General features: G+C 46.2%; 1 protein-coding gene across 1 annotated transcript; it reads left to right on the plus strand.

Annotated features, from left to right (window-relative positions):
* Positions 1-692: 692 nt before the first annotated feature.
* On the plus strand, positions 693-1802 carry LOC307128614 (putative nuclease HARBI1; the record flags this gene model as incomplete). The annotated part of the gene is made up of 1 exon (XM_079820528.1): positions 693-1802. The coding sequence occupies one exon, from the start codon at positions 693-695 to the stop codon at positions 1800-1802; it is 1110 nt and encodes a 369-aa protein (XP_079676654.1).
* Between the last annotated feature and the right edge of the window lie 11228 nt (positions 1803-13030).

A 13030-nucleotide genomic window follows, 5' to 3' on the forward strand; every position in this document is an offset into this window, starting at 1 on the left:
AATTTGTTTTTGAGTGATGAAGTTAAAACCCTTCAGCAGTTGAACTGAAATACAAATACATAAAAAATGTTATGGCCAAATATACTCTTTTGTAATATGTATTTCAAGTGCTTTTCTAATACACTGGGCATTCAGTTTAATATGAGGAAAAGAGCATACTATTGTAACTTGACTCAAAGTACTATATTAATGCCATATAAAAATGCAGGCATTACTGAGTGAAGCTGAAGCATGTTTACCATGCCATGTCATCATTTATTAAATAACTGAATAACGTGACCAAGCCTGATAATGAAACATATGAAATGGAACTTTGATTATATTTTAGTGGTGAGCCACCATCACATAGACCATAAAGTAAATGAAAATGTTGTTCATTCACAACATTAATATCATCAATGACAATATAAGCCAAACATAACACAAAACACTCTTAAGTACTAAGACTATTCTTAAGAGAAGAATGAAAATTATGAAATAACAGAATGACAACAGTCTATTTTAAAGCAAATCAACAATATATTAATGTTGTACCTTATTACTATAACAAATCAAAGATGGTAATAATTAATTGTAGTAATTTAATTAATTTAGAATGATTATTAGCCATGGTGTTTCTATTAACTCAAAAGCAGGTGTACTAATGGCTTTCCTAATAAAACTGTGTGTATGTGTCTTTCAAGTGCTCAACAATGGCAGCTTTACAAAGATTCTTACAGCTGGAGCACAGAAGGCGACTGAGAAGTCAATCAGTTTATATAAATGCCCACATAAGGACAAATTTTACCCCTCTTGACTCACTATCTGATGATGCAATTTTAAGAAAATTCCGTCTTCCAAGGACCAAGATCCTTGAATTATTTCAGATAGTAAAACCACACCTTCAGAGGGCAACAAGAAGGAACTACGCCTTAAGTCCAGAGGTGCAGTTGTTAGCTACACTGCGTTATTTTGCTGTTGGAAGCTTTATGGAGGTGGTGGGTGATGGCCTGGGGCTCAGCAAGTCTTCAGTCAGCAAAACTGTGACAACAGTAACACCTTTGCTTTTACAGCTGATGAAGAGCATCCTGGTTTTCCCCAAAACTCCCGAGGAAATACAGCTGGCCAATCAACAATTCTATGATCTTGACAACATCCCCAGAGTGATTGGCATCATTGATGGCACCCTAATCCCAGTATTAAGCCCTAAGGTAAATGAGCCCTTGTACATTTGCAGGAAGGGCTATCCAGCCATTAATGTTCAAGTAGTGTGTGATCACCAGGGAATGTTCACTGACATTGTGGCAAAATGGCCTGGAAGCACACATGACTCTTTTGCATGGGCCAATTCGGCAATTTGCCAGATGGCTGAAGAAGGTGGCTTTGGTGATAGCTGGCTCCTGGGAGACAGTGGATATCCTCTTCGCCCCTACCTATTGACACCTGTGCAGCATCCAGCCACCATTGCAGAGGAAAGGTTTAATCAGGCCCATGGAAGGACACGCTCTATAGTGGAGAGGGCTATAGGACTGTGGAAACAACGTTTTCGCTGCATCAGCAAGTCCAGTGGTGGCCTGAAGCTAAACCCCACCAAAAGCTGTTCTGTTATTGTGGTTACTGCAATTCTCCACAACATTGCAGTCAGGGAACATGTCCAGCTTCCTGAGGAGGAAGTTGATGCCGTTGGAGCCGATGGTGAGGAAGATGCTGTTTCTGATGATGATGACGATGATGATGATCCTTTGAACCCACATCAAGGCAGAATGCATCCTGCAGGAGCAGAAGTCAGAGAACTTTTAATTCAGAATATGTTTGGATGGTAGGCTAATACAGTATTTTACAGTTTGGATACTGGGTTTTCTATTATTTGTTTAATTTAATGTGACATAACTTGTGTTAATAAATAATGTTGTTTATTTGCCTATGTTTTCCCCCAGCAGACTTCACTTAAATACTTTTGCAAACAATAAATATGTATTTGTTTCTTATAACACCATGAGAATATTATATTCTACTACACAAAAATGCTTATTTATAAAAAAAATTCTTCATTCATTGACAAACAATATTGTGGTTTGAGTGTGTAATATTTTAAATAGCCTATGTTAACGTATGTAAATTAGCCTATAGCCTATTGGCTAATTTAGGATAGGCGCAATAAGCTTTTGCTTCTACCTATTCCTTTTCAGACTTTATGTTGATTTATGTCATCATTTGTTAAATGTTTAAATGTCAGAATAAAATAAATCTGAATCTGCCTACGTTTCCTTAGCGCTAAGCACTGCATGTGTTGCGTATATGTGTAATGCTACATTACAGATACAATTTAATATTTAAGGGTAAACCCCTTTTTGTTAAATATTGTTATATAACAATTTGTCTTTGGGAATTTAACAAAGCTACTCACTTGCACACTCACCATTTCTTCGCACAAACGAAACCAAGACTGCGTCCCAACCAGCATAAATAATCCTTTCGGAGGGCACTTCGAAGGGAGAATAATTGCGATCGTCACGCTATTATATCGTTTCAAATAATTTGTAATGAAGAAAGCAAATTGTGTTAAACCTAGGCACCTCGACTTTAAGTCCAAATTACTTAAAGTAGATGGTGAAACCTTCTAAAGAAATAGGCTATAGGGTCGATAGCTCTGAATAGAACACATCCCAGCTGCTGCGAAATCAATGACGTCGACACGACAAACTAACAAGGAACTATACTTCTAACCACAGGTCAAGAGCTGTCGTTCCAACCACACAAGTTTGCGATGCAATTTGCGAACGTTCGTTGGAACGATGGTTTCGGGAAACACCAAATCGTTGAACTATGCTGATAACGACGGAACTTGCGACCATAGTTGGCCAACGATGCTTTCGGGAAACGCACCCCTGGCTAGCATCCACCTGGATCTGAAAAGGTGACTCAAAGTGTGGAGCGGCCAGGACGGGTGCGGTGCTGAGCAACCTCTTAACATTTTCAAATGCCTGTTGACACAGTAAAGACCACTCAAATTTTACTTTGGCTTTCAGCAAATCGGTTAAAGGAGCTACTACGGATGAAAAATTTTGACAAAAACTCCTGTAATATCCTACCATGGCTAAAAAACGTCTAAGGTTACGTATGTAACCTCTGTTCCCTGAGAACAGGGAACGAGCGCTGCGTCTAGCTGACGCTATGGGGGAACGCCCTCGGCGTGACTGGTGTCTGAAGCTACTATCGAATCACGGCAAAGTCTTTGACCGACGTCAGCCCATGACGTCATCAACGTGCGACCCGGAAGTATAAAAGGGCGCCGTGCCAACACATACACATCTTCTCGTCTGAAGGGACTGTATGGCAGATAGGCCCTGAAGCATGGCAACGCGACGCAGCGCTCGTTCCCTGTTCTCAGGGAACAGAGGTTACATACGTAACCTTAGACGTTCCCTTTCGAAAGGGAACTCTCGCTGCGTCTAGCTGACGCTATGGGGAACGATATATCAACGCCGCCATGCTGAGGGGAGTGTCTGCCCATTGGCAGTGACAACTGTCAACTCAAGTAATTCATAGAAAAAACCTGAGCGATTCCCCCTCAGGTCCTGGGCTGACAGTGACAGCACTCCCTACGGTCATAGCCCAAGCTATACAACTAAACGGAACCCTAACGTACTGCGTGGAGTTCCATCTAGACAGCTCGAAGGCCCGGGACCACTACTTCCAATGAAGGGGTCCCTTCAAGGGAATGTGGCTAGGGGACCCGAAGGAACCCCAGCCAGTCACTACTCGGGAAAAAGTTCTCCCGAGTGCCACCAGGGAGGCCTGACCTGGTGCCCTAAGTGTTATGGACACTTCGGTTTAGCCAACCCTGTCTGTTCAAAACAGAGCCTCTGGATGGTGCCCAAAGGGCGTCCAAGCTAAGGGACTGAAACACAGGCAGTCTTACTTAGCCCGGAACTCAGAGACGGGTTATCCAAGAGAGCAATACTCAGCGTAGTGCTTTTCAACCCTTGCTATCGAGGGGAGTCTGCCTGCTCAAATCAAGGATCTACCAGGTGCTTGTGTTTCAAAGCAGTAGGGAGGCCGAAAGGGCCTTAATGACTGATCTAACAGGGAGGCCTCATGAGAGGCCTACGACCGTCTGACCATGCTCAGGCGGCTGAGCACTCATAGACGACCCTCATTGAGGGGAGCAGCTGAGCCTGCCTGGCGAGTAACCTCCAGCTGTAGGCCCAACTACCACAAGTTCTCACAGAGAACTGGTAATCAAAGTGCCTAGCTCAGGAACTTCAACTTCAAGGAGGCCCTGTGGGCCTACTACTTGATAGCGGGTATTCCAGGGAGGCCTATAGAGGCCTACTACCTAACCGCAAGCCATGCTGGAAAACCCAAGCATCCAGGCTCGGGACTCCGTCCTCAGGGAGGCCTTAGTGAGGCCTACTACCTGACAGCAATACCGCCTGCTGAGGTTACCCTTGTTTTCTCAAGGAGGCCTAATGGAGGCCTACTACTTGACAGTCAAGCTACGCAGGCTAGTCGGGTATCCTGTTTAAGGAACCCGTCCTCAAGGGAGGCCTATTAGGGCCTACTACCTGATAACCAGCCTTTAGGGAGGCCTGGAGAGGCCTACTACCTGATTGCAATACGTGCTAACTGTTTCAAATGACTGGGTCCCAGGAACACATTAGGGAGGCCTGATGGGGCCTACTACCTTGTTCGAGTGACCACAATCTGGGAGCTCACCCTCCGGGAGGCCTATTGAGGCCTACTACCCGACAGTCAAGCTACGCAGGCTTTTCGAGCATCCTGATTAAGGAACTCGCCCTCAAGGGAGGCCTATTAAGGCCTACTACCTGATAACCAGCCTTTAGGGAGGCCTGGAGAGGCCTGCTACCTGTTTGCAATGCGTGCTAACTGTATCAGATGACTGGATGCCAGGAAAACCTTAGGGAGGCCTGATGGGGCCTACTACCTTGTTCGAGTGATCACAATCGGGGAGCTCACCCTCCGGGAGGCCTATTGAGGCCTACTACCCGACAGTCTAGCTACGCAGGCTTTTCGAGCATCCTGATTAAGGAACTCACCCTCAAGGGAGGCCTATTAAGGCCTACTACCTGATAAGCAGCCTTTAGGGAGGCCTGGAGAGGCCTGCTACCTGTTTGCAATGCGTGCTAACTGTTTCAGATGACTGGATCCCAGGAACACCTTAGGGAGGCCTGATGGGGCCTACTACCTTGTTCGAGTCAGGGAGGCCTATTAAGGCCTAGAATTAACAGCAGGCCTTTCAGGGAGGCCTGATGAGGCCTACAACCTGCTTCTGGTAGTGATCACAATCTGAGAGCTCACCCTCAAGGAGGCCTAGTAAGAACTTACACCTACCAGTGGGCCTTCGGGGAGGCCTGATGAGGCCTACAACCTGATAGCCTCCAGGCTAGCTGTCCTGATGCGCACATCGGTACATACCTCCAGTGAGGCCTGTTTGAGGCCTTCCAACTGATAATGCGCCTTGTTCAAGAGGCCTACTGAGGCCTACAATTGACAGCCGACCTTCAGGAGAGCGTATTTACCCCTATTTAACCTGATAGCCAGCTAGGCTAGTAGTACCTGATGCTTAAGCATTGTCACCTGCCTTACTAGAGGCCTGATAAGGCCTACCACTGTCACCGTTTACTCTTGAGAACGGTGCAATCCTTCCTGCTAACTGGGACAGCCATATTTGAAAAATGTGGGTTGTAGTAATAATAGACCCAACGGCTCGTTTTCATGGAGGCCTGCTGAGGCCTAACACATGATAGCTACCCATTACTATGGGGACCCGTTCCAGGGAGGCTTGTAGAAGCCTACAAGCTGTACGAGTTTCGCAAAAACGAGAAATAACTGCCAGACAAACAAACTGACTGCTATTAAAACCAACGACTCTCAATGAGAGGAGGCCTCCGATCTAAGTATGGAGGCCTGTAATGGAGGCCTAAGTATGTAACCCCACTGCTTAAGAAACCCTCTCTAAACCCAGCACTTTTAGAAAACTACAGACCGGTATCCCTTCTTCCTTTCATTGCAAAGACACTTGAGCGAGTGGTGTTTAACCAGCTGTCTACGTTTCTTGAACAGAACAACCTCCTGGACATCAACCAATCCGGCTTCAAAAGCGGGCACTCAACTGAGACTGCCCTGCTCTCAGTTACGGAGGCACTCAGACAGGCAAGAGCAGCTTCCAAATCCACAGTACTTATCTTACTGGATTTGTCTGCTGCTTTTGACACAGTTAACCACCAGATCCTCCTGTCAACTCTCATGAAGATGGGCATCTCAGGAACTGCTCTCCAGTGGTTCGAGTCTTACCTCTCAGGTAGGTCTTTCAGGGTGTCATGGAGAGGTGAAGTGTCTAAGTCACATCATCTAGCTACTGGAGTTCCCCAGGGCTCAGTGCTTGGACCACTTCTCTTCTCCATCTACATGTCATCACTGGGATCGGTCATTCAGAAACATGGCTTTTCCTATCACTGCTATGCCGACGACACTCAACTCTACTTCTCATTTCAACCAGATGATCCATCGGTTGGTGTTTGTATCGCTGCCTGCCTAACAGACATTTCTGCCTGGATGAAGGAACATCACCTTCAACTCAACCTTGCAAAGACAGAACTGCTTGTGGTCTCAGCCAAACCAGCACTGCATCACAATCTCTCCATTCAGCTAGGATCATCAACCATAACTCCGTCCAGGACAGCCAGGAACCTTGGAGTTGTGATTGATGATCAGCTAAAATTCACTGACCACATCACTGCAACAACCCGATCCTGTAGATTTGCATTATACAACATTAGGAAGATTAGACCCTTCCTATCAGAGCATGCCACACAACTACTGGTCCAAGCTCTTGTTCTCTCCAGACTGGACTACTGTAATGCTCTTCTAGCGGGCCTTCCGGCATGCACTATCAAACCCTTGCAACTGATCCAGAATGCAGCGGCGAGAGTGGTCTTTAATGAGCCGAAGAGAGCGCACGTCACGCCTCTCTTCATCAGTCTGCACTGGCTGCCAATAGCTGCTCGCATCAAATTCAAGGCACTGGTGCTCGCCTTCAAAACATCCACTGGCTCTGCACCAATATACCTAAACTCGCTCGTTCAGACTTACACACCCTCCAGGAACTTACGTTCTGCTAGTGAACGACGCCTTGTGGTGCCATACCAGAGAGGCATGAAATCGCTATCGCGGAGCTTTTCCTGGGCTGTTCCCACCTGGTGGAATGACCTGCCTATCTCAATTCGAGAGGCCGAGTCTGTAGCCATTTTCAAAAAACACCTAAAGACACATCTCTTCCAGCAGCACCTCACCAATCAAGAATAGCACTTATCATTCTATTCATTCTCTGTCTGTCTAATTTATTTAAAAAAAAAAAAAAAAAAAAAAAAAAACTGTCCTGTGTGTTCTGAGCTAGATTAACTGAGACTTGCTACAGCACTTGCATACTGTTGCCCTTGACTGTTCTAGTTGCTTCTTTTGCTCTCATTTGTAAGTCGCTTTGGATAAAAGCGTCTGCTAAATGACTAAATGTAAATGTAAATGTAAGTACAACAAAAAAGGTGACGGTGCCTCAGCAACGCGCCTCCTTCACCCACATACCAACTGACGCCGTCGCGCTCAGTCGTAACAGAGACAAACTAATCCAACCTGCAGTGGCTTAGGGAACCGAAGACACATAATAACCCTAGGCGGTAGAACAACACTACATTCTAACAGAAAAGTGTGCTACCGCCTAGTAATCCGCAAACATTTCAAAGAAAAGAGCGGCGGCCTAAACACTACTCTCAAAATGAGAGGAGGCCCATCTTCTGATAACCATAAGCGGTGGCCTATCTGGCGCCATCTTGACCAACCAGGGAAAGCCAACACACGCTCACAAACATAGCCCAGATAATGGTGCTGTGTTAAAGCCTAACTAAGCAGGGGAAAGACAGTTCTCTCTGATGAATACCCAACTCTATACAGGAACCTTGGGTCTGTAAGAAATACATATTTTTAGTATAACACACAAAAATGACCACTCTCACCTGCGGCATGCTGAGCGAAGACTCATTGTGCGGTTCTCACCACCATGTTCTACCGCCCTTGAATGCCTGAAACGGCGTTCTCACTGAGCAAGTCCGGGCGGGCCATCAGAACATAGTTCTACTCACCATAGGCCCGCCTCAGGCCTGATGTAAGAAGCGCCTGGGTTAAAAGTCATAAAAAGACATTAAAAAGGAAAAAGGAGAGGGCCATGATGTAATCGCCCTCAAGGGAAGTGATCCATCACCAACGCCCTCGTTGAGAATGTTTGTCCTGGATCACCTCCCTTAGATCCTTTTTCCCGCGGGAATCCCGTCTCCTCTGTACCCTGCTCCTCCAAGGAGGGGGGGGCATGAGAGGAGACGCTAGCACTCTGGTCCTGCCTACGGTCCTCAGACCGTGAAGGACCAGGTCCCGCCTGCCTGGGTGGGGGCGCGGATCTCAGCGGTATGCATGTCTTAAATGCCGCTGAGCGCCCCTTCGCCTCCCTGAACTTTCCAACCACCGCCTCCACGGAGGTGCTGAAAAATTCAGTAGGCGAAACCGGCGAATCGAAGAGAAAACCCTTTTCTTTCTCCCCGATATCAGCCAGGCCCAACCACAGATGCCTCTCCGTAACCACCATAGCCGCCATAGAGCGGCCGATAGCAGCAGCAGTCTGCTTGGTGGCCCGGAGAGACAGATCTGTGGTGCGGTGCAGCTCAGCAACCGCCTCAGGGGACAGCCCGGCCCCCTGGTCGAGATCCTCCAGCAGGTCCGCCTAGTACGCCTTCGCAAACTTTCCTCGCCAGTCGGTAGCCTCAACACATATCCATATTCCCTTATCCCCCCGACATCAGCGAAGTTAAAACGCTGATGTTGATGAACATTGGGTAGAATATGGATTCTTCCATGCCCTCTCGATCTCTGTAAGAAGATCAAGAAGGAATGGAAGGCTCATCTGAGCTGATGGTTCATGGCCAAGGAGAAATCGATCGTGCAATCTATCACGAGCGATCTCTCCTCTAACGCGCCAACATGGCAGCCGCAGCCTGCCCGTAGCACGTTCCATAACATTCATCAGCTCAGCATACACGGTCAAGGTGGCTGAGAGGATTCATACCACTCTCACCAGCCATCCCTAAGAGCACTTGCTGTTTAGTCTCGTTAGCCGCCAGATCGTCGCGACGATCGGCGAGCTGCATCTGAGAACCCATGATGTATGCCAACGCTCAGCCTCAGCTTGAGCGGGACAGCATCATCCAGTCCCAGATGCCAAACTTTCTTCCCTCAGGAAAAAAGCCAGACTAGAGTGGAGCGATCTCAGATTGAAAACCGCTCACACTCACACACAAACAACTTCAAATGAACTTGACTGTGCATGCTCTTAATCCCAGGCAGTAAATACACACTCGTGTGTATTAATAATTGAATTTGTTTTACCTTAACTCGTATAGCAGTTCAAACAGACAGTCCCTGAAGACGAGAAAGATGTGTATGTGTTGGCACGGCGCCCTTTTATACTTCCGGGTCGCACGTTGATGACGTCATGGGCTGACGTCGGTCAAAGACTTTGCCGTGATTCGATAGTAGCTTCAGACACCAGTCACGCCGAGGGCGTTCCCCCATAGCGTCAGCTAGACGCAGCGAGAGTTCCCTTTCGAAAGGGAACGCATTAACTCCCACTTGGTGGAGGGAAGTTATCAATGGCCAGAACCGTAGCCCGTACAGGACGCACCATGCCTTGCCCAACTACTTTTCCCAAATACGTTACAGTTGCCCTGGCGAACTCACACTTCGCCAGGTTAACCGTAAGTCGAGCGTCAGCAAGACGTTCAAACAGAGCTCGGACACGACAGAGATGTTGTTCCCAGGTCTTACTGTATACTACAACATCATCTAAGTATACAGCACAGCCCTCTAAGCCAGACGTCACCTGGTTCATCAGGCGCTGGAAAGTGGCAGGAGCATTTCTAAGGCCGAAACTCATCACAGAATAAGAGAATAATCCAAATGAAGTGATAAATGATGCAATCTCTTGAGCACGAGGAGTAAGAGGCACTTGCCAGTAACCCTTCAATAGGTCGAATTTACTGACATAAGTAGCCGGACCAATTTGGTCTATACAATCCTCCATGTGTGGCAGAGGGAAAGAATCAGGTTTCGTAACATTGTTTAATTTCCAGTAATCTGTACAGAACCGATACGTTCCATCTGGTTTACCCACCAACAAGCACGGGGATGCCCAGCTGGAAGAAGAAGGTTTAGCAATATTATGCTCAGTCATATAGTTGATTTCAGACTGTATATAACGCTGCTTATCCTGAGAGTCATGGTAAAAGCACTGACGTATAGGTTTTGCTTCTCCGACATCTATGTCATGCTCTATTAGGTGGGTCTGAGTCGGAGCATCTGCAAATAAGACTGAAAACTCAAAGATTAACGACATCAACTCAGTTCTTTGCTGATCAGGTAAATATTGCACCAACTGCTCCAAATTAGTCAAAGTCTCTGAATTCGTTAAACGTGGCTGTAAAAGACAATCATCAGGTGTCACAACATCCTCTGATAGAGCCGTCACTGGGGAAGAAACAGCAGCCATCGCAACAGCCACTGGAGCTGCTCCAGAGACCACTGAACCAACATAGAATGGTTTTAATAAATTAGCATGGCACAACTGAGTACGTCTTTTACGCTCGGGTGTAGAAATTACGTAATTCTGATCAGATACTTTACGAACCACAGTATAGGGACCAGAAAATTTAGCACAGAAAGGTGAATCAAGCAATGGTAGCAAAGCTAAAACCTGATCACCAGAACAAAACTCACGGGAATCAGTCTTGCGGTCGAACCAGCACTTCATTTTCTTTTGCTTTTCCAACAAATTCTCTTTAGCCATCTCCCCTGCTAAAAACAACCGTCTTCGGAAACCATTTACATAATGTAACAAACTCACTGGAGGTTCATCCTCCTGTAACTCATCACGAAGAACTGCAAGTGGTCCACGCACTTTATGCCCAAAAACTAAGTCATTTGGACTAAACCCCAAGCTGTCCTGCAACACTTCCCGAGCTGCCAACAGCAACCATGGCAAACCCTCCTCCCAATCACGATTGAGCTCCACACAGTACGCCCGCAACAGAGATTTTAAGGTCTGGTGGAAGCGTTCCAAAACCCCTTGACTCTGGGCATGGTAGGCAGTAGATCGATTATGCCTCACCCCAAGCTGTTTCAACACCTCCTGAAACATACCAGAGGTAAAATTAGTTCCTTGGTCACTTTGAATGACCTTAGGAATCCCAAAAATGGATATAAATTGAGTCAAGGCCTTTACCACGGAACGAGTCGTAATGGAACGGAGAGGATAAGCGGCTGGATATCTTGTACTTTGACACATGACAGTAAGAAGATAGATGTTACCGGACTTCGATGGCGGTAACGGATCAACACAGTCTACCACCAAATGTTGGAACGGTGGTTCCAGGGCTGGGCTAGGATACAAGGGGACTGGTTTGAGAGGCTGGTTAGGTTTGCCTGTTAATTGACATGTCGGACAAGTTTTAATATACTCTCTAACATCTTTCTTCATTCGGGGCCAATAAAAATAATGTAACAACTGATTGTACACCTTATTAACACCGAAATGTCCAGCTACATCTCCATGAGCAGTTTTCAGAACCATACCTCTCAGAGATGTCGGTACAACAACTTGAACAGATGCCTGACCCAACAATACCTCTTTACCAGATAGCCACTTCCTAAGTAGTATGCCATTTTCAACAAAGTACCCACTTGCTACTTCACCCATCTTTTTGGAAGGCAAAACAGAAGAAAACACTTCCTTCAGAGTGTCATCCTCCTGTTGAGCCTTAATCAGCTCCTTGGGTGAGGTGAAAGAAGAGAGAACAGAAAGACCAGTCACCGATATCTTTGACGAATCTTCAGGCTTAGACTCCACATCCTGCAAAACATCAGAGTTATTTTTGCTCTTAGCACGAGTGACTGCACAAGAGACGAACACATCAGGAAACTGTGTGACAACAGTTTGGTCCTCTAAAGAGGGAGAAGCGGTTACAATTGGTGGCGGTGGCACACCTCTCCAAACACGCCCCCCAGCCAAGTTATTTCCTAATATAACCGATATCCCCTCAACTGGCAGTGACGGTCGTACACCCACTACAACTGTACCACTAACCAGTTCAGACTGAAGAACTACTGTATGTAACGGAACAGACAAACTCTGCAATCCAATTCCCTTTATCAGCACCTCCTTACCAGTACTTGAATAAGAAAAGGGTAAAGCAGAATCCAAAATGAATGTCTCTGAGGTTCCCGTATCCCTCAAAATCTTGACAGGAACTTTATTACTGCCCCCAACAAGAGACACGTAACCATCTGTAGTGAATTGATGTTTTATAAACAAATTTCGGGAGAAGCACGTTCAGATAATTAAACCTAACTAAACACAAGTGGAGCACCCTCAGATAATTAAACCTAATTGAACACGAGAGGAGCACATTAAACTAATCAGTTAATCAATGATAGGAGGTGTATATAGACAGACGATTTACCTTCCTGTCATTAACAGTTTCTTAGCTTCCCCCCACCACCCCGTCTCCTCACTTAATTAAACTCCTATAAGGCATCAGCACAATCATAAAATACATGCAGTCTAGCACTAGACTATTTCCATCACGGGGGGGATACTCTCCCGGACAGCACGCCAAATACGCATAATCTTTACTCTATTAAATTTGATGTAAGTGTGAAAACGTGAAACTCAGCACAGATTGTTCTTGCTCCGGCTTTAACTTCTGGATATTCGGCAGCGGTGCCACAACGGACCGAATGGCTTCGCACACATTTTTCTCCGCTGCCATCACTGAACTACAACTCAAACTAGCACGACATCAACGTCATCGCTCTCAGCCGCTCCCTCTGTTCGCTGACTGGACCGGTTAAAATTTGATCAGAGAAAACCAGAGAATATACCACAGTCCCAGACGGAGAACTGAAGGAAAATGAAAATTGTGCGGAAGTA

This window comes from Gobio gobio (assembly GCF_949357685.1).
Source record: "Gobio gobio genome assembly, chromosome: 6".
NCBI lineage: Eukaryota > Metazoa > Chordata > Actinopteri > Cypriniformes > Gobionidae > Gobio > Gobio gobio.